General features: G+C 38.5%; 1 protein-coding gene across 2 annotated transcripts; it reads right to left on the bottom strand.

Moving 5' to 3' along the window:
• Position 1: 1 nt before the first annotated feature.
• LOC121885736 (cdc42-interacting protein 4 homolog) lies at positions 2 to 20,326 on the bottom strand. 2 transcript variants are annotated; one of them, XM_042395463.1, is made up of 15 exons: positions 20,215 to 20,326; positions 19,671 to 19,948; positions 13,929 to 14,044; positions 13,728 to 13,781; positions 13,442 to 13,589; positions 13,234 to 13,296; positions 11,681 to 11,785; positions 11,249 to 11,377; positions 10,867 to 11,013; positions 8,399 to 8,560; positions 3,328 to 3,437; positions 2,372 to 2,504; positions 2,192 to 2,259; positions 1,192 to 1,298; positions 2 to 1,094 (listed from the first exon to the last, which is right to left on the bottom strand). In XM_042395463.1, the coding sequence occupies exons 2-15, from the start codon at positions 19,692 to 19,694 to the stop codon at positions 949 to 951; spliced, it is 1,512 nt and encodes a 503-aa protein (XP_042251397.1). In that variant the 5' UTR covers positions 19,695 to 19,948; positions 20,215 to 20,326; the 3' UTR covers positions 2 to 948. The 2 variants fall into 2 exon arrangements, with proteins under 2 accessions (XP_042251397.1, XP_042251388.1); XM_042395454.1 differs by lacking the exon at positions 20,215 to 20,326 and having other exon boundaries at positions 19,671 to 19,986.
• Positions 20,327 to 22,460: the final 2,134 nt, after the last annotated feature.

Below are 22,460 nucleotides of genomic sequence, written 5' to 3'. Positions count from 1 at the left end.
TTAGTCAAATAAATGGGATATTTTCCACATTTACAGTCCGGACAGTGTTTTTCCTGTTCAGCTGCAGTGGAAGGATAGTATCAAAAAAGAGGGAATTGGGCACTAAACGATTTTGAATTCATTTGACTAATTTGGATGGCTGAAGGCTGAAGCCTGAAGCCGTATTAGCTTCAAATAATCTTTTAAACACATCTTTGCAGAGAGAAATGCATTATGGAGGAATAATTACAGCAAGAAAAACAAATCAATGTTCATTTAGGTACCTGACTGTTTTAAAGCTAAGACTAAAATGTGAACCTTTTCACACGACTGTCCATTGAGGGATATTATAACTTGTGCACTCCCTTGAGTAGTGGTTTTCATCCAGTTATAAATCATAAAATATCACATTACTATGATAAAAAAAAAAAAAAAAAAAAACTCACATTATCTTATCAGGAAAAGGGGCTTGAACAGAGGGTTGGTGTTAACAAAAAGAAAAAGTTCAGCAGGTTGTTAGAAATGGCAGTGGGAAAAAGTCAAGTGAATGGATACATTTATGCAAAAGAATGTAGCATTAAGCTACTATGATGCTGAATATGTTACATGAGTCGTCACTTAACATTGTGACAAAAAGTTCAGGCATACATTCAAAAGTTTGTTTTTTTTAAAGAAGTGGAATCGATAAAGATCAGGCAGAAGTGACAGTCTGTGTTTACAGACGGCCTCTCCTGCCACAGCGAGCAGAGACAGGGAGTGTATGATATTGCAATGAGCCTTGATAACAAGCTTTATAATCACTCGCTTTCATCTCGCCGTACACGTCACTAGCTGAGATAAAAAATATAGAAAAGCTCCAATTATCTGGGATGACTTTGTATTCACCTTTGGCTCTTAACTTGCTTTCCATCACAAGCTCTGTGTGTGTATGTGAGAGTGTGTGTGTATGTGTGTGTGTGTGTGTGAGTGTTACGGGGTGAGTTTGACATAGGATGAAGGTATATAACCCTCCTCTCCACTGGCTCTAAGGACTCTCATCCATCCATCTCCTTTATCATCCTCCATTATACTCAGCTGCTCTCCCTCTGTAATGGAAATGGTGCCCTCGCTGTTGCCTGAATACACAAACACACACACAAAGGTAAAGAGACACATTAGAAGGCTAGAAAGGAGATCTATTTATGAACAAGTTGAGCGGATATTAAAATGTACCTTCAAAGGTGTACAGAGCTGTGCATTGGCCAAGAGGAGTCTCTGTGTCATCAAACTCATCATCAAACTCTGAGTAGATGTTCTGAGGCTGGTCAGCTGTTACAACGCTGCAGACACAAATGTACAAGAAAAAAATCAAAATTAAAACACAGTTTCATCTCTTTTTGCTCCACACATTCACATTTAAAGGAATAGTTTGACACTATGGTAAATATTGTGCACTTATTTGCTTTCTTGCTAAGACTGTCTGTACGATAAATATAAAGATACCCCCTGCAGCCTGTTAGCTTAGCTTAGCATAAAATCCACCCACCAGCACCTTTAAACCAAACTTGTCATTTTTTGTATGGATTAAAGAAATGAGATAGAACATGTTTCATTATTCCACTTCACTACCTGTTTTGGAACAAAAAAATGCCTGAAATTAGTCTTGCCTGACACCTTTCATGTCAGGTTTCGTGTGAAAGTATCAGAAACGCTAGATGTGATACAGAAACAGAGCAGAAGGTTTTTGAAGTCGGTAAAAACTGAAAAGTGTTGATGAAAAGGGTGGTATGGGGCTGTAAACACAATGCCAGTGAATGTGAATACCTGCCTCACATTTGAAGAAAATAGCTCACAGTATGACAATTCTACAGTGTTTTATTTATGAAAAGATCCACATTTTTGTAAACACGAAATCTTTCTGATTACAGCAAACACCACAAAAGAAAGGAACAGAGCGCTGACTAGTGGATGCTGATGTCCTAGCGGAGTTAATGAGGTTAATTAGTGAGTTTTAGAGGTGCAGGAAGTCACACTTTGTTACCTTCAGATAGAGCCAGGAGAGCTGTTTCCCCCTGTTTCCAGTTTATGCTAAGCTAAGCTAACCTGCTCATGGCTTCATATTTGCCATACACAAGAGCAGCATCAATCTCCTCATCTAATTCTCTAAAAATCTAAAAAGAGAGTAAGTAAAATTCCCAAAATGTCAAACTATTCCTTTAAATACAAGCCTTACCCATGCGGAGTATTATTGTTGATGGTGTTGGAAGATTCTTCTCCTCCCACTGCTTCTGACAGCCACGTCTGTGGTGAACAAGCAATAAAAAGTTTTAGAAAAATGAACAAATACTTATACTGATCTGTCATACACACATTGTGTGCGTGTGTGCGTGTGTGCTTGTGTGTGTGTTTTAACCTCATATTTGGTGAGCTCCCCCCTCAGGCGCCCAATGGTTTGGGCAGTCTCTGTGATCTGAGGCTCCAGGCTAGAGGGGTCTCCCATCTGTGGATTCTGCTCATACACACCCTTCATCTTCTCCAGAGCGTCACTGAGGTCAGACAGAAGGAGAACAGTGTTATTGTTTTGGAAATGTAAGCGCTCATTAAGGATGTTTCTCTCCTGTGCAGCTCTGCTGATTAGGACAGGATGGGCGAGTAGAAGCTTTTACAAGTTGGGAAGACTTGCAGAAGGGATATACAATGAACTATAGTATACTGTATATGTGCTGGATGGGGTTGAGTTCAAGGCTCTGTGCATGTCAGAGAAGTTATTTCACATAAAACTTTAAAATCTGACTTTGTGCAACAGGGCAACAGGGTAAACAGGAAAGGGCCTTTCCTGTTTACCAGGAAAAACAACCCCAAACCAGAAGCACAAAAAAGTATGCAGATATCTTTGGCAATGTAGCATAGGCATGTTAACTCAAGCAAATCTTATGACCTCAAAGTCTGAGAAAGCCCAAGGACAACTGTGACAGAAGTGATTGATTGAAATAATTCGATCATTTAAAAGTGTACATGCACCTGAGACTTGTCTAACACATCATTTTAAAAAATTAGCTCAGATTTGACTTTTAAACTTTTAGTACATAATAGCTATAATAGCTAAATGATACAGAGAAATACTTTTCTTTTCCCTGCTGTATACAGTTCACAAGATTTTAGATTAGTTCAGCCTCAACTAATTAGGTGCCTACCAATTAAAGTATTAAAAATGGTTCCCAACAGACCAAAAACATGTCAAGAATGAATGTATTTTGGACAAATTAGGGCTTATCAGGTCAAAAGAGGGACATTGATGAAGTCTCAGACAACAGTGTGTCACATGTAGTTTTTCAGGAACAGCTGCATTGCTGTTGCTGTTGTTGTCACCTCTGGTCCTGTGCCTTGTGCAGATCTTTGGAGATTTCATCAATCTTTCCCTGCAGCCTCTTCTTCCTCTGCTCCGGAGGAAGGTGAGAGAAGTCCTCTGCAGCAGGCGGCTACACACACATACATACACACACACACAATACAATAAAATGTGTCATGTATCATCATGTATACAACAATCTTATCATTTCTGAGCACCAGATGTCACTCCTCCCTGCCTCTACAGTATCTCTCTCTCCCAGTGCAAATACCTCAATACTCAGACTGACAGGTTAATACTGCAAATGGAGCTTGTTAGTGAGGAAACATAACAGCAGAGGGCCACGTAATTACTCTGTGTCAAAGAAACCACCCTGTTCTAGGTATGAAAGCAGTGAATAGAATACCAAAGAAGTAAACATGGTTAAAGACAAACAGAGTGAACTTTGTAACATCCCCTGACACTCCCTGATTATCATAAGGAGAATACCATTGGTTTTAAACTGCGCAATGTTTTGGATTGTTGCATACCAAATGAACAACTCATAGACAGAAATAACAAGGACGACTCTTTCCCCTGTGATGTCATACCAATATTTAAGCAATTAAATATTTTTAATTTTAATTTCATATAGCACTTTTCAAAGCAATAGTACAAAGTGCTATTCAAAGAGACAAAAAATGTATACACCTACAAACAAGGAAATATTAATTATTATTATGATAATGATTATGACTATTGGGAAATTATAATGAATGCAAAAGTGATTTAATATGCTTTTAAAAAAATTTAGCTTCTCAAAGATTTTGAGAGAGTTCCTAAGTCCTCTAAAATATCTGCATTATTTTCTAGTTAAAAGCTTTGCTGCTGAGTTCTGGATCAGTTTGAGCAAAGCAGACTGATTGAGGCCGGTGAACGAGGTGTGATGTAATAAAAGCATGGATGACTTGCTCAAAATCTTGAGGTTGAAGGAGCGGCCTAATGCTTCGTCTCCATAGAGCAACTCCATGTTAATTAACAATATGAGATTATACACTGACTTTATTATGAACACCCCTAATAACCTCATTAACACACATGAGGTGCGCGAAATATTAGGAATACTTTTCAATATAATACACTCCAATACACCACCACCAACCTCTATGACCTCAATAATAAACATAAAGTATGATTATCACCTTTCTGACAATGTCAAAAACTGAAAATGTATAAGCTTTGTAAAAGTAGAATTTATGGCAGAGCTGTTGGAGTGGATTGCAATAGATTGCATATGTGTTCCTAATAAAGTACTCGGTGAGTGCAGATTTAAGACTGTATCACCAGAATAGCAGTGCTACGTTGGGAATAGGGACCAAGAGAAAGGCTGAGAAACTGTTCAGTGTGTTTGTGTGGATTTTCCAGGACACTGCTGTTGATGTATGTTGATTTTTGCTACATGTGTGTTTTATTCTTTGTTTACCTGTGTGGGCCACATGATGTAAAAGACACATTTCAATCGCCTTGCAACAGATAATAAAGCTGCTATATTATAGAGGGGTGGAAACAGGGACAGATATCGCAAAATCAAAATTATCTGCATGGCTAGATACCACTGCAGTTAAGTAAGAAAATAAGTGTTTTTTTTTAAAATTATATAAGGTCCTAAGTTATTTATATCAGTATGACATCACAGAATAAAGGCTTGGATCTCTGGTTTTTAGTTAGTTTGGGTAGAAAGCTAAACATGATTCCTGAAGAGAAAATGGAGTGCCCTTTGAAAAAATGCCTTTGATTTTGAAAATGAAAGAGTAACTGCACCCAGGAAAATAATCTTGCTTGCACTGCCAACTGTGGTCACAGATACAACAGACCACACCTGGCCACACCCACCTGTGATTACAGGTGTGGTCAAAGGTTTAACAGGCATAAGGCCCAGTCACACCAGAATATAACAAAATCGGTTAATTTAATCTAAAATCGCCACAGTCAGTGGATTCCCTCACGTGGGCAAATTAAATCCTTACAATTGTTTTGCAAAGAGTTCAACTTTGGGGAACAGAGAGCTAGAGAGTCCAAAATGGAGGAAGTTATCATAGCTTGTTATTTTACTCTCCTCTGACCGAGTAGTTAATAACTGATCCACAAAAAGAGTTTTCTAGACATTGACAGTGAAGTCAATGGTTCAAATGTTTGTCCTGTTAGCGACCCAGCTAGTGAGCTAATGGACAGTTTTAACAGTTAACAGTAAGCTAACTAGCTCGGAGAGTTTTTTTTTTTTTTTTGAGCCCTCCCTCAATAAGTTTTAACTGAATGAAATGTACAATACTGAGAACAAAATGCCAGAGGGAAGCTCAATGGCAGAGTGCAGAGAAAATAGAAAAAAGCTCAGAGACCAATTGTGACTGACTACCATGTTCCCTGCTTGCTACCATGTTTGTTGTTAGCTTTCTAGCTACAGTAGCTCACAAACTAGGAGATTAATTCCATATTTGACAAACTATATGTTTTTAATGACTCTCGTTATCCCCTAGTGTCTCATTAATCTACCGCACCCATCCTATTACTCCTATGAAAATATGAAATGAGTTTGTTTTTTGTGACTTACTGACTGAAAATTTGCACAAATTTGCATCAAGACCTATCATATTTGTATGACATTTCATATTAATGTTTTTATTCTTCCTATGATGATGGTGTCTTGAATGTATTTGGATGACTTTGATGTAACTGGTCATTTCCCTATATTTTTATGCCTCCTTTCCTTTCTGTGGGTATTTGCCTGAGGAAGACTTGTAGTTGGTCGAAATGTCACAATTAAATGGAGCTCTGATTTAGTGTGCGGATATTTCTTGCATCTAGTTTAATTGTTTTTTGAATCAGGCACCTACCCCCACTGAGGTTTTGTGGATGTGCACATGACTACTTTGTTTCATAGCACTAGCATGTTCCCAGCTTGCTAGCCTGTTAGTTGTTAGCTCTTTAGCCACAGTAGTTCCTCTAATGCTTTCACAAAGATGTGCGGATACATTTGCGCCACTTTCTGGTGTGAACAGGCCTTTATACCTTTCAAATAGGGCTGTAACTAATAATTATTTTCATTGTTGGGTAATCTTCTGATTATTTTCTCAATTAATCGATGTTGCAACTCTACTTTCAATGCACAGAGGTCAATGCAGCATGATCCAGTGTGAAGTTACTCTTCCCCTTGTAAAGAATCAAGCACCAGAATACTGTTACCTAAGCACCTTTTTAGTTTACTCTCTATATAACCATAATAAATGTTACCATGTGCTTTTCAGCATGTGATATCTAGACAGAAGGAAGAGGAGATTCAGCATGAGACAGGTACATAACAAACATACAACACAGGAAACACACTTTTGCAATAACAAAAACACAGGGACAAATTAAGAATGTCTAAGTATAACAGCTAATTTACATGCATAGCATCAATGAGACAAACACATGAGGGAGGTGATGTTTACAGGACGAGGATGTGAACACGACAGCGAGGAGGAGGAGGGCGGAGCTCGGACCTGAGCTGATGTCAGCCAAGATGGGAGCGTCACTCACCGAGCGAGGTTTGTGAAATGCCTTTAAGGTGGAAATCCTGCTGACAGAGCGATTAAACTCCCTCAGACAGAGAGAGAGGGGGGAGCACTGCTGCTTGGAGAGGGGGTGAGAAAGGGGGAGAGGGAGAGTGCGGTTGCCGGGCGGGAAAGGGGACGGGGGAGAGAAGGAAGGAGGGGCAAACTGAAGAGGGGAGAAAAAGCAAAAAGGTGGAGGAACAGGGAGCAGACGAAAAGGAGCAGAGGAGGGAGAAAATGGCACTGGTGACAAGAGGAAAGAAGAAAAGACGAGTGTCAAAAAGATGCAGATATTTTTGTAGTAAAGTGGACAAAGAGAGAAAAAGACAGAGCAAGGGGAGTTTCTGGGCAAGTCTGTGCAGCAGACTGGAATTAGAGTTGGCCCCTGAGGGCAACAGGGTGGTGGGGTAAGACATGAGAGGAATGTTGAGTTGAGTTCATGTGCGCATGTGTTTGTTTTAATGCATCGTTATGAGTGTCATTTTACATTTTTACAGGAGCAAGATAAGAAGAAAGCTGGGCCTGGATTGCTTAATCTTACTATTTATGGTTTGATACAAGTCAAAGCTAACTTTTGGAGCTGTTGTCATGGCCACACAGCCATAAGCTCAAACCTACAAAAGTATAGGTATAGGTAAGCTGTTAGTTAAAAGGGAACTCCACCAATTTTACACATCAAAAGTGTGTTTACAGGTGTTGGGGAAGTACTATATACAAAACAAGTTGTACAAAAAACTTTTTGTGGCTACAGAGGGAGGTCTGATAAGTGATGTCACATTTTTTAATGATTTATAATGTATACAACACAAAACTCCAAGATATCACAATCAACTACGACATGATGAAGATGTAATGTCAAAACATCATAGTAATAATGTGAAATAAGTAATGAATCTAAATTTTACATTTAAATTCTACATTCCTGGATGCATCTATTAAGTGAATGGGCACTTTTTTCTTAAACGTCATTTTAACTTTAAAATTTATGAACTGTTCTTGCATATCATACAATCAATTTTAAATTGGATTGAGTTTATAAATTAAAGTTATATCACTTTAATCAGACTGATTACTGAATTCTCTTAGCTGCAATTTAATTGTGGATTTTGGAGTGAATTTGGTCTGCTTCAAGAGAAGTTTTCTGCAGAGTTTCATTTCATAATTAAAATATGCTCAAAGCTTTAAATTAACTACTCTGCAGCACTCTATGATCAGCACTCAGCTCAGTTATTCAAGATGACATCCAACACTAACAACTCAATCTGTTAGTGTGTTTGAAGAACCAGGTTAGATGGATTAGAATTAACAGGGTAATTTTAATCTGTTGGATTATGTTTGTTAGACTATTTTTTAAGAACTGGGCACAAACAGGTCAGAGGGGATTTTCAGGTTGTCAAAAGCAGAAGCAGGAGGAGACGAGAGAGGAGAGGAAGTGAATATCCTAACGACGCTACACTTTTGCACTTCTCATATAAACTCAGAACCAGGCAAATGTAATGTGGGCATTAGGGTGCAAGTTCACCTTGTGCTTCTTGCTGAAAGGCCACAGTTTGGCGCGCACTTTCGGTGGGTTGAGGCTGGAGTCGGAGGTTGCTGCTTTGATTCCCTGGGTGTAGTCTTCAAACTCCACATCTGCGGGTCGCTCGAAACCAGACTTGTGCTGCTCTATGAACAGTATTGAGTCCTGCAAGCAGACACAGACAATGATTCACAAAGAAACTGATTTTAAGGAAGTGTTGACTGTGTATGTGTGTGTGTGTGTGTGTGTGTGTGTGAGTGACGTATCAAACAATGACCGACTGACACCAGATTTTTGACATTGGACAAATAACCGTATCTCTGATGGGATCTGCAATGTCTCAGACAACAGGTTGAGTGAAAACTCTGGAAAGGATCATAGGTGTCTCTCTCCCTGCCATAGCTGACATCTACAAAGCCTGGTGTGGCTGAAAGGAAAGGCCTCCGATGTAGTAGCTGAATCCTTATACCCCTCCCACCATCTCTTTGCACCGGCCAGACTATGTAACAGCTCTGATTCTGAACACTCAGATTGCAAATATGCAAAATGCAAACTCGAGGCTTCAAAACAGAAGTCCATAAACCAATGGGTGATGTCATGATGTCTTTGTCCATTATTTTTTACAGTCTATGGTTGAACCAGCCACTTTGTTTCTTTGGGACTAATTTTGCACTATTTTTGGACCATATTCTGCATTCTGTATCCTGTAATCATCCTGTATATTTCCTGAACTATTATATTTACATTATGAAAGTAACAATGAAGAACTTGAACTTGATAACAACATACTGGCCCATATTAGTTTTTCAACATAAATACATGACTATTAAAGAGTTGTGACCAAGATATGTACTTTATATATACTGTCATTTATTTTATTTTAGTTTTAAATAATGAACTTCACTGTATTCAGTCCTGGAGTCAGAGGAAAGCAACTGGCTGGGCATTTGGTTTTTATAGGCAGGGCCGCACCCACATTTAAGACTTTTAGGTGGACACCTACATGTTCTGTTCATGTTTTCAACAACTGCTGTCACCACGACAACCACAACACATTAAGCTGAAAGTCACCAGATAACACGGTCACTGGTTAAGTAGAAACACCTGTTTTAGTGACCCTGTTAATTGGCAACTTTCAGCTGAATGCGTTGTGGTTGCTTGTAGTGACAGCTGCTGGCTCCTAAAAGCCTTATCAATTTTACTTTAATCAAACAATGTGTTTATTATCTACGCCAACCATTTATAATGTGGCAAACAAAACATAGCCTATAAGTTGGCAGTGCAGCTGTAGTCTATCTTGTGATTTTATACTCATCATCAACCAATGACAAGCCTGCTTTGTCATTGTGCACACACTAAAAGAAGAGTTTGTGCCTAAATAATGTGTAAACTGTGTGGTCACACAGCCAGTATTCACTGGGTTTGACCAGCCTACTGTCCGTTTAACTTGTGACCATTAGTGTGAATGATCCAACGAGATTCAGCGTTTCATCTCAAGCAAGTTATTTAAAAAGATTGAGTTCAGAACTGCCACAAACTGAAGTTCAAAGGGTTAAACTTCTCAGAAACATAAACAGATGACAGAAGGATTAAATAAGAGTGAAACTAAAAGTGTGAATGCAACAACTGTTGTTGACAACTTCCAGACACCACAAATGGGCAAGGTTTGGAGTTTTTTGGGCTTCCTGTGAATTTTATTTTATTTTATTTTTTTCCCCGAGCCTCGTGGGCCCTTTTACGTTGTTGGGCTTGAGCCCCGGGAAGCTCGTGCTTTAGAGCGGTATTGATGCTGATTTCTCCCGAGAGGGCCGAATTCCTGGATGGGTGGGCCTAGACCCCCGGGGCCCGCCCTTAATGCCGGGACTGACTGTATTTTAACATTAATTTACAGAGGAACGAAAAAACAATAAAGAAAAACAACCCCAGCCATAAAAATCACTGTAAACTTGTGTACATTAAAATAGAAACTTATTACAGGGGTTTCTACTGTATTTTTCTGGTCGGGTCAGGGTACAGGTATACCTGTTATCATCAAGAGTGCTACTTAATGAAAACTAAAATAAGAAAACAAATTATCCAGGAACCTTTCAGGCCATTCAGTCACAACTTGTATCCTTCAGACCAATGGTGTCACAGATTAAGGCCTTTCATATTTGTTGTAAGATTATTACTTTAGATTTTAGTGCCTCCGTTAAGTCATATATAAAATATGAAAAAATATTTTGAAGGTAGATTTTATTTAGTTTTTCTGTGTAAACAAATTTTCTCTTTTTCCCTCCTTCAATCTAACTAATACAGTTTCTTGCAGCTTGCAGCAATGATTTGTTTTTCTTTGGAACATGAATGTCAAGCGCCAGAAGTTGTTATGATTATGATTAATCCCATGTGGGCTGGGCCGTTTTAATGGTATGACACGGTAACAAAACATTAATTCCTTCATTCATATAGTCCAACAAGCATTTTGCACTTACCTGTTTCTCATCAATTTTCCCCCCTGCTACAGAGATTCCCTCTAGACATTTGGAGATGATGGGCAGCACCTTCTTCTCGATGTCTGAAAACTGGCAGTAGCCCTCTGCCAGCCGCCGGATCCTCCGCTCATCCATGTCCTGCATTTTCTGTTCAGCACACAAAGATACATACAAGTTAAAGCCTCCTTCACACTTTATTCACACTGTCTGTGTTTATACAGTGAACATTTCAATACATATGAACACACTGGAGAATGATAACATTTTGAAAGATAATCCATGGGTGTATTGGGTTTGTATTACACCAAACCAGTAGGTGTGTGAGCTCTGCCCAGTTGAACTGCATTGTGTATGTGCGTGTTTATGTATCTCATCGTCTCACGTTGAAGATCTGCGGTATCTCTGAGTAGTAGAAGAAGTTCTGTTCCTTGTTGTATTTCTGGAGCTGTGCTGCATAGTCGTTCCTGCACTCCTCTGCTGTGTGTGTACGGGCATGGGCATGCTGCTTGGCCTTCAGAGGGAAGAATAGATGGAACAACGGAGGAGAAAGTGAGCAGATGATGAGTGGATACAGGTAGGGAGAAAGCAAGAGATGCAAAACAAAATGCAAAGTAGGAGAAATGCAGGAATAGATGGAGGGAAGGTAGATACAAGGAGGTGGAAGCGGCCAAAGAAGCAGAGAGAGACAAGAAAAGAGGGGGAGTAAAAAAAGTTCAAGGATTTTCTTTCATTGAAAATATCTTAAAAACCAGTGGGGAGAAAAAAAAATAGTGCTCAGTTGTTAATGCTAATGTGTGTATGTGTGCGTGTTTACTTTCTCGACGTCGAGCCTGGTGGCATTGAGGTCACTCTCTGTTTTCTCTGCTTGTTGTGTGGCTTTTTCAGCCTCTGCCCACTCCTTGGCAAAGCGTTTTTTAGTCTGCAGGCATGAACACACACATACAAACCCACACAGTTATACACTTTAATGACTTGAGCATTAGCAGTAATAATAATGCTAAGGTCAGAGAATTGCATCTAAAAATGCAAGCGGATCAAACACAAAATTATGCTGTTTAAGGGTCAATTCACTCAAATTACAAATAACACAGTACATATATAGTTTCTCACTTAACTCTAGTGGTATCTAATCATGCAGATTGTTCGGGGGTTTTTTTGACCCGGCTTTGAGAGATCCGTCTCAGAGATTTCTGCTGCCACCACGAAAAAAATGCAAGTGAATGGAATTTAGTTTGTGGTTAAAAATATGTTTAAAAATATTCAGTAGCAACTTGTTTTTCCAAGAAATAGTGTCGACATTACTCTGAATAATCCACATACTTCGCTGTGATCGTTCTGCACTGGAACTACTTTCTTTCAATGAAATACAGTAACCAGTCAAAAATTTGGACACACCTTTCAACTGAATAAGGAAGTGTGTCCAAACCTTTGACTGGTTACTGTAGTTCCAATGAAAACTGCTCACATTGACGTCTGGGGATTATCAAGCGTAAACAGGGTTATTGTTTCTGGGAAAGCTGTTGCTAATGAACAAAAATTCCATTCACCATCTATTAAACTGGGGAAAGGGCAGAAGTTTCAGAAACAAGGAAATGAAACATGAATGGTTACACTTTGTTTCACAGATATGTAGATTTCTAATAATTCCCTACAAGGCTTCTTGGAAAGAACCATGTAAAGCAGTTCCACCAAACATGCAAAAATGTGGTATTTGACTACAGACAAACATATATGAAGGATGAAATTTCCAACAATACTATACAATTCAATATTGAAATGGAGAAGTTCTTTTAAGGAAATTCCTCGGGTCAACAACTGCTTTTAAAGTCAACACAACTAGATGAAGTAACTAAAATAAATGTCACAGATCTTTGTCTCTATTATCCCTAAAAATACCAAATTAAATACTGTAGTTATTTCAAGGAAACCATAAAAAGATGCTGGAAAATTATAAAAAATAACAGACCTCACAACTCAACACTCGCGTTCAAGCCAATTTTTTTTCTTTTTTTCCCATTGTTCATCTATTAATTCATTCAGTCTTTTCACTCATTTATTACTGTATCCTCCCTCTGGTCTGACTACTCTGTAAAAAGCATATAAATCCCTCTTTCAACTTTGGCTAAAATACAATTTTCATGTTATATTATATGTCTTTTCATGTTTCATGTTGTTTAATATTGTTTATCAGTTGTTCTGTCCTTTTTATACTGATAAAAAAAGAGTAATGGTTAAAAACTATCTGCATGACTCGATACCACAAGAAGAGAGTGAGAATTTATCTTAATAATTTGGGTGAAATAACCCTTTCAATAACAATTACGTGATCCAAAATAGACATCTGCAAGCAACAACAATAACACTCACACTTTCTAGGTGTTTTAAGCTGCTCTCTAAATTCTGCTGGGCCTTCTTGGCATCAGACAGGTGCTGGGGAAGGAAGAGGTTGCATTAAATTACAGCAGTTTAAGATGATGACACAATATCAATTTGTAATCTGCCACACTTCACTTCTTTCCTCCCTTTTCTTTCTCCCTCCCTTCCTGTCTCCCTCCCTCTTTTCTCCCTTTCTCACTGTTTTGCGTTCTTGTTTGAGGTCCTGAAGGTACTTTGTGAGTTCGACACAGATGCCGGTTATCATGTTTTCAGCGATGAGCTCCCGTTGGCCGGCGTAATCGTTCAGCTCGTTAAGGATCTCCTGCAATGATTCGTGATTGCTGAATCTGAAGCAAGGAAGAGGGATAAATTTGGCAAATTATCACAGCTGGAGAGGACAATACTTAATTGTGTGTGTGTGTAAATGAAAAATAAGAGAGGTGAACGAGAAACAATAGACACAAGACATTTCATTGTTCTCTCACTTGCAATCTAGCTCTTCCTTGCTCCCTCGTTTGGCATATTTCTTTGTCAGACTCCTGTTAAGACAGTTTAAAAGAAGTGGTGTGACTCTCTCTTACAAACACATAAATGCACAAAGCCACAATTCCTTTTTTGATCCCAAATCATGTAAATATAAATAAACATTGAGAAAGAAAACAAGCTCACAAACACGCAGGGCACACCTGAGTTGCTTGGCGTAGCTTTGTTCGATCTCTGTCCGTTCCTTCACAAACTTTATGTAACGTTCCACCAGGTCGAGGCCTGATTGCGTATGCTTGTCGATGACATCATACTGGTCCTAAGAGAGGAACAATATAAAGCAACATGTGTTACACATAATATGACCTCAAACACTGGCAGCATCTGTTAAGAAACAGCAAACCTCCAACACACATCTGACACAGTGCACTCTAAAAGGTATTCCTATAACATGTTTTTATTCTTGTGGCTCTCCAACTCTTTGGAGTTTCTTTGAAATTAAACGGTGACTGTGGTGGTAAAATATGTTTTCTGATGTTACGGGTGGGACCATTAATATTCAGTGAATAGTGGAGGACTGCAACTAACTCAAATAGCTTGTTTTATTTGACTAGCAGTCTAAAACAGTTCTATGAGAAAGAGCAGCTGCACCAAAGATGAGCTCCTGAATACATCTCAAACTTGGACTTAAAAAAGTGGGACATTTTGCAGAATAACCATCCATTAATCTTCAGAAAGGCCTCTGGCGGGAGGGTGGCAGCATTGATCAGACAGAGGAGGAAATATCATCTTTGGATATATTTCTTAAAATCTAAGCTAGCTGTCAACTGCTAACTGCTACCAACAGTCCAAAGGGGAAAATGCACTAAAGAAGCAAACAGAAGAGTTGTTTTGTAGGGACAAGAGGAGGTATTGAAGGAAGGATCCTTGTTGGTGGCATTCTCTCTCTCTCCATGAGCTGGTGTGATGGCATTCAGACAACGTCAACAAAAACTGAAAACCAGCTTTGTAAAAGTAGAATTTATGCTGTATTGGATTGCATTAGATTGTACAGGTGATCATAATAAAGTGCTTGGAGAGTGTGGATACTACCTACTTTTATAACATAGACCTATGGCACTGTGATATTCTGCTGGTCTGCAACTAACAGTTATCTGTTTTATCAGTTCATTTGAGAGACGACAAGAAACAAGAGAGAGAAGGAGAGAAAGATGCAACAGAGGTCCCTGTTTGGACTTGAACAGGCAACATTGCATTTCATGGTCGTCATCTTAATTTGTTGTTGTAATCTTTGGGGGCGGCTCCTGATTATTTTCTTGATTACTCGGTGAATCGCTTGATCTATAAAACGTCAGAAAATAGCTTTTTAAGGACGGCCATCACAGTTTTCTAAAGCCCGATGTGATGCTATCATATTGCTTTGGCCAAAAGTCCAAAACAAACAGATACTCAGTTTATTATGACATAGGAAAAAGAGCAAATTCACACAAACTGAGAAACTGAGATTAGAGAATGTTTGGCATTTTTGCTCTGAAAAGGGACTTAAATTAATAATTTATCATTAAAGTAGTCCAAAAATATCGAACTCTGTTGTGATATTTATATTGATTATCGCCCCACCCACTAAATTCAGGCTCTGACCACTGAGGCATCAGACATACAGACACTGATAATAGCCCTTTATTGCAATTAACGATTATTTTCATTATCAATTAACCTCAGATTATTTTCTCATTTAAGTGATTAATCGTTTGGTCTAAAGAATGTCAGCAAATAGCAAAATAATTCCCATAATTCCCATCACAAGGTTGTCGAGCCCAAAGAGACGTCTAAGGTTTCTTATTTTGTCCAACCAACAGTTACATACCCGAAGATATTCAGCTCACTACAGAAGACTAAAGAGAAAGCCAGAAAATATTCACATTTGAGAAGCTAGGACCTGCAAATATTTACTTTAAGAATTACTTAACGATCAATCAAGTTGGGGCTGCAACTAACGCTTAGTGGTTTATTCATTATCGATTAATCTCGTGATTGTTTACTCAATTTATCGATTAGTTTGGTCTATAAAATGTCAGAAAATTATGAAAAATGTCAATCAGTTTCCCAAAGCTCAACCTGACGTCCTCAAATGTCTTGTTCTGTCTTGACCAACCGTCCACAACCCAAAAATATTCAGTTTACTATAATAGAAAACTAAAGAAACCAGAAAATCTTCACATTTAAGATGCTGAAACCAGAGAATTTTTGCATTTTTTTCTTGAAGAATGACTCCAAACGATTGATCAATTGTCAAAATAGTAGGAGATAAATTTAATAGTTGGCAACTAATCAATTAAATAACTAATCTTTGCATCTCTATATTGATTTCTATAATAGCAGCAGAATAATTTAGTTGATTAATAATCACTTCAGTGCTAATTGAATTGCTTCCACTTGCACAACATTTAATCCTGTAAAATCTATCAGGCTGTAGATCTGCCACGGATGGAAACTGGGAATAACCCTCTATACACACACACACACACACACACACACACACGCACACACACACACACACACACATCACAGTATCCTCCTCTATGCAATTCATTCTTTCTCTTTCTCTGTCACGCATACAAAATGTACAAAGGTGTAGTGGAGGATAAAAGTGAACGCCAGCATAACTCTCCTTTCAACATTCCTCTCTCTCTCTCTCTCTCTCTCTCTCTTTCTCTCTTTACACACAACTATGCATTCAAAACACACACACACACACACACACTCGCAAACCTGCTGGACAGGTAACATTTGTCTTCTCTGTCCCCCTCTGGCTTTTATCTAAAGAGTGTCACAGCATACAGTAAAGGGCTCAACGAAGACGAATGTTCATGTAACAAAGTAATAGGGTGGTTCAACCTTTTAATTGTTCGTGTGGGAATGTGTGTGGGTGTGTGTGTGTGTGTGTGTGTGTAGAGGCTGCAGGGTCTTTTGGAGCCAGAGACATAGATATTGAGTCCTCAGAGGAGGGGAAGCTAAATGGAGATCCTGCAGTAACACAGTTAGCTATGTCCTGGATACCAGAAAAATCTGGGAGGAGGCAGGGAAGGAACTGGATTAGAAAACATAGGAGGACAATGGAGTCAAATAGTTGTTTTGTTGTGGTTGTTGTTGATGGAGAGAGATTAAAAATCTCATGAAGAATCTTTGAGATTTAGTCCTATATGCATTTCTCACTTCTGTGGCTACACCCCATTAATTTGTAGTACATCTGCATGTTTGTGTTAGAGGAGGAAATACTGATAGTGACACGGAGAGGGTTCAGGAATGAGATAATCATTAGCTCAGTGTGAACCTCCGCCCTGTGACTGACGGTCCCAGGGGCCTCTCCAAACCCGGGAACCAGTCGGACTAGTCCCTCCCCTCCCTGTGACGTAAACACTGGCAGGAGCAGCAGCAGCAGCAGCAACAGCAGCAGCACTTCCTGATCCAGGCTGATCTGAGGTCACATGCTAGCACACCTCAATCACACTGTGAGCTACAGAACGGATACGTAGATTAATGAGTGTGTTAAATGATTTTCTGTGTGTGGGTGAGTGCCGTCTGTTTAATCAGGTGACGTCTCAGGTGACTGTACTCTACAGACCCTGCTTCAGGTCAGCTCATGTAAAAGGTCAGATTAGGGCTGTGACTATGATTATTGTCATTATACATTAATGTGCAGATTACCGTATTTTCTCCATTAATTGATTAATGGTTTAATTATATGAAATTGTGAAAAATGGCCATCACAATATCCTAAATCCAGAGTTGACATCTTCAAATTGCTGTCTTTTTTGTTAAACACTCCAAAACCCAAAGATATTCAGTTTACTGTACTTTAAAACAAAGAAAAGCAGCACATTTGAGCTGGGACTAGATTATGTTTGATGCTTTCACTTGAAAAATGACTTACGGATAAACTTAAATGATTTGATGAATGAATCATTAGTTTTCATCATCATCAAGTTTTTTTAAGCAAAAATGCCAAAAATTCACAAGCTCTGACTTTTCAAATGTGAGAATTTGCTGCTTATCCTTTATTTATGTCATTGTAAACTGAATAATTTGGGGGTTTTGGACTGTTGATCTGACAAAACAAGCTATTTCAATTTGTTACCTTGGACTTTAGGAAAGTGTGACAAGCATTATTCACTCATTTCTGACATCTTACAGACCAAAAAATTAATAAAATCAAGAAATAATCAAGGGATTACATCGATAATAAAAATAATTATTAGCTGCAGCCTTAGCTGGCAATTAACCTACTAATCGTTTCAGCTCAAGCTCAGACATGTTTCTTTTTTTCTCACAGTTCAGTCTGATGAAGCCACCGTCTGATATCAGATCCTCTAAAACACACCACAACACACAGCAGCTGAACGATTTTTGACTTCAGAAACAAACTCAGCATTAAAATAACAGTCTCACCCAGTCTGTGTTGCAGTGTGGGATAATCTCAGAGGCATGTACTCAGACTCTGACCACAATCACAGCAGGATTTGGGCAAATTAGTTGTGTTTGCTCTTCATCGCCGGCTATTAAACCGACTCGAATAAATAATCCGAGTCAGGACATTTTGTCTCAGCCAAAACACATAGCCTACAGTAACGTGTTTTAAAAGTTATCAGTCTGACTGTGATCAACGTAGAGCTGATGACAGAATATGTATCGACTATTTTAATCAGTGATTAATCATTTAAGTCATTTTAGAGCTACAATGATCAGTCGATCAGTAGAACGTTAATCAGCAACTATTTTGATAATCGAATAATCGTTTCAGTCATTTTTCAAGCAAAAACGCCAAATATCGCCTGGTTTCAGCTTCTCAAATGTGAGAATTTGCAACTTTTCTTTGTAATATGTGACAGTAAATTCAAAATCTTTAGGTTTTTAGATGGTTGGTTGGACAAAACAAGCAAATCAAAGACATCACTGTGGCCTCTTGTGAATGCCATTACATTTTTTTTTCACATTTCATAGAAAAAACATTTAACCAAAAAAAGAATCTGCTGATTAATCGATGACAAAAATAATCGTTAGTTGCAGCCTTTAGTCATTTCTTAAGACATTCTCTGGTTTCAGCTTCTCAAAAGTGAAGATTTCCTCTTTTTCTGTGTCATCAGCTATAATAAGTAGAATATGTTTGGGTTTTGGACTGCTGGTCGGACAAAACAAGCAGTTAGAAGACATCATGTTGGGATTAAGTAAACAGTGATGGCCATTTCTGTCATTTTGCAGACCAAACCAATAACCGAGAAAATAATTTCCAGATGAATCAATAATGAAAGTAATCGTTAGTGACAGCAATAGATCACTGGCCTCTCCAGTTTCATTCCATATACTTTAATGGTGGCACTGTGGGGTGGTGTTGAGTGACGAGGACGCTGTCTGACCTGATGACTGTCAATGTGACTCACAGCTGAGACACTGACCAGATGCAGAGACACATGAGCTTTCACCACAGGACAGCCAGGCAGAAACCTTCCTGAGAAATGTTGCCAGAAAAGCAAAGCTCAGGTTCAAGCATGCATGAAGGAATAAAAAGGAAAAGGTGGAGGTGGTGGAGTAGGCTGCACCTTTAGCCTACAGTGTGTAGATAAGTGCAAAGCCCCTCTGTAGCCAGAAAGAGCAATAAACCACTCTCCCCCCCTCTCTGCTTATGATAAGGTATGCAGCAGGAGTTGCGAAATCCTCTGGCTGCAAGCTTTTACAGATAGACTCCTGCTGTTGTCTTGTATCCTACTCTGGATTACTTAACCCCGGCCTACAGTGGAAAAACAAGAGTCCCCCTATGTGTAGGCTATACTGTGTCGACGCAAACAATAGCAGGACAGACTTCTCTTAAGGGATGTTGAAGGTATTTTGTGAAATAATCCCAGAGGGCTCCACTTCTTCTTCTTCCTCTGTGTCAGCTGTCAACTTACCCAAAGATCAGTTCCCCAGTCCATGTCTACAGAAGTTCAGATTCCTCTCTGTCGTTTTGTGGCAAAAAAAAAGAGGAGGAGGGAATGAAACGTCCAGGTAGTGGAGAAAAAGAAGAGAAAAACTCCTCTCGTCTCAAAGATTCCACAAAACTTTAGAGTCTCGAAAGCGGAGATGGCGGAGGAAATGTTTGGAGGAAGTCTACGCCTTCTCCTTGGCACGGACGGCTGTCCTGTTTCTTCTAGCCAGCGAGAGAAAAAATATGTTCAGCCGCTTTTTCCTGAAACAAGTTTGGGTCCCAGGGAGAGAGAGTGAGTGAGTGAGTGAGAGAGAGAGAGAGAGAGAGGGGGGGGGGGAGAGAGAGAGAGAGAGGTGGGAAAACACAGCAGCAGCGTTTGTGTTTGTTTTATCTTAAAGAAGCAGCTTGCAAATGCTCTTGAAAGCGGAAACTTGTGCGTTATACAGTATATATAGTATGGCAGTAAAACACGATCACACTGTGAACTGGATTGGACATTGAACACATTTTTATAGATATCATCGCACCTGAGAGAATAAACTGAGATAAATCACTGGCTGGAGGACAAGTCTTTGGTCGGTTTGGTGCACCGGTTCGGTCCAGACTGAAATATCTCAACAACTGTTGGATGGATTGCCTTGAAATGTTGTACAGACAATCATGATCCCCAATGGATAAATCCTACTGACTTTAGTGAGTGAGACTTTAGCGTATTAATTGTCCTCCAGCGCCACCAGCAGGTTGACATTTTCAATCATCTTGTTATTGAACTTTGTATTTAATGTTTATTCTCATGGGAATAAGTGGCCTTTAGCCTACATGAACATAAACTGATGCCACATATGACAGCATTTATAGATAGTTTGTGATGTCTCTAGATGGGCCTTTAAAATACATAAAACTCAACAGTAAAATACATGTAAAAATTGCAAAAAAAACTTAACAATAAATATACACAAAACTCAACAAGAAAGTACATACAAAACAGCAAAAAACAATTTACAAATAATCATAAAATATAACTATCATCAATATAGTTAAATTGTTATTAATATCTCTACATCTACAAGATACAGTTGGGACGTTTTTTTTTTTTTTTTATTTTTTTTTATTTTTAGAAAACATTAATGTTTGCTTTTAAAAAAAAGGATGGTATTTAACTTTAGCAGTGGTGAAGTACTGAGAGTTTTTACCTAAAGATCCCCTCCAGACATGTTTTAAGAAATATTTAAAAAAAAAAAAAAAAAAACAAACAAAAAAAAAACCTTAGCTTTAAATAATAATTTGTTTCTGATATGGGTTTTTCCACAAATAAAATAGTTCAGTTACTTTATTATAATCCTTGAAATTACATCTACTCCTCCTACCTCATTAGAAATCCAGAATCTATGAATATACAAATATTTTTCATTTCAAAAGTTTAACTGATGGACACAAGATGTCTCCTACCTCACTGTAAGGTCCGTTCTCACTGTTTGCACACTGGAGGCTTCACGTTTCCACATCACATTTGTGTAAGTTGCAAACTGGACCACGATTGGCTCCAAACTAGTTGTGATGTCACAAATCATGCTCATAGATTCATGCCTTAAAGTTATACTTGCAGTGAGCACAAAAAAACTTTGCAACCTCAGCGGATAAATGTGAAAACAGCCTTCTAGTGTCAAACTCTGTACATACATCATTCTGCACAGTGACGCTCAAACATCCAAGTGAAAGAACAAGAAGTAAAACATATTTTGACTGGAGGGGGACTTTAAGTAAAAATAGCAATATCACAATATAAAAATACTCATTTACAAGTAAAAGTCTTGCATTTAAATTCTTACTTAAGTAAAAGTACATGAGTATTAGTTGCTAAAGCTTCATAAAATATCAAAGGTAAAATGACCCATTATGCAAAATGGCCTTACTCAGTGTTATATTTATTACATATATACAGATATACAGTAAAAAAATATTCACCCCTTTTGGAATTTTAATTTTAAATGCATTATTAATCGTTTTTTTAGTACATATACTTACTATCTTTCAGCTTTTACAAACAAAACATAATCATAAAATATGATGCATCACTGCAGATGAAACTACTCAATAAAACAGTTAAAACTATTTGTTCTACGTCATGATGTTTTTATACTACTGTCACATGTTACTGGTTACAAATGCATATTAGAAATACTATAATATTATCTTCATTTCCAGCAGTAGGCCTCTTTGTCTTCCCCGTCATCCAGCACCACCAACCCTCCATGTTTGGACTTCTCTTAGCATGTGTGAGATTATGTCAGCCCACCTGTTGAGACCACACCTCTCCAGCGCACAAAGCCAAATGAGGCTGCAGCACAAGGGTGACACCGTGTGTCCAGCGAATGTGTAGAAGGTCTTTTATGAACCTGCACACCTGAGAAACACTCAGGTCCAAATGGTCTTTTTAAAGCTTTCATGTCAAAGCGCATTAAATGTGTGTTTGATGGTGTCTGGAGCACATGGAGCAAGTGAAAGAGGGGAAGTGGACAATATGTAGGCCTGTTTGTCTGGATACTTTCATTGTTGTTTTAGCTGTGAGAACAATCAATATTACTACTAGTTTAGCATTCTAAGATACTGCTATATATCAAACACCAAATATAAAACAAGACATCACACAAAACACACACACAAAAACATCTGACACAACATTTTGTATACCACATAATTTCAGGTACTATGTGTTTATATGCAAAATCTCAAATAAATTGTGCACCGACAGGCAAAAGAAATGCAACAAGCC

Source organism: Thunnus maccoyii, chromosome 2 (genome assembly GCF_910596095.1).
Source record: "Thunnus maccoyii chromosome 2, fThuMac1.1, whole genome shotgun sequence".
NCBI classification, from domain to species: Eukaryota; Metazoa; Chordata; class Actinopteri; order Scombriformes; family Scombridae; genus Thunnus; species Thunnus maccoyii.
The sequence above is the reverse complement of the archived record's forward strand: the minus strand, read 5'-3'. Positions and strand labels throughout refer to the sequence as shown.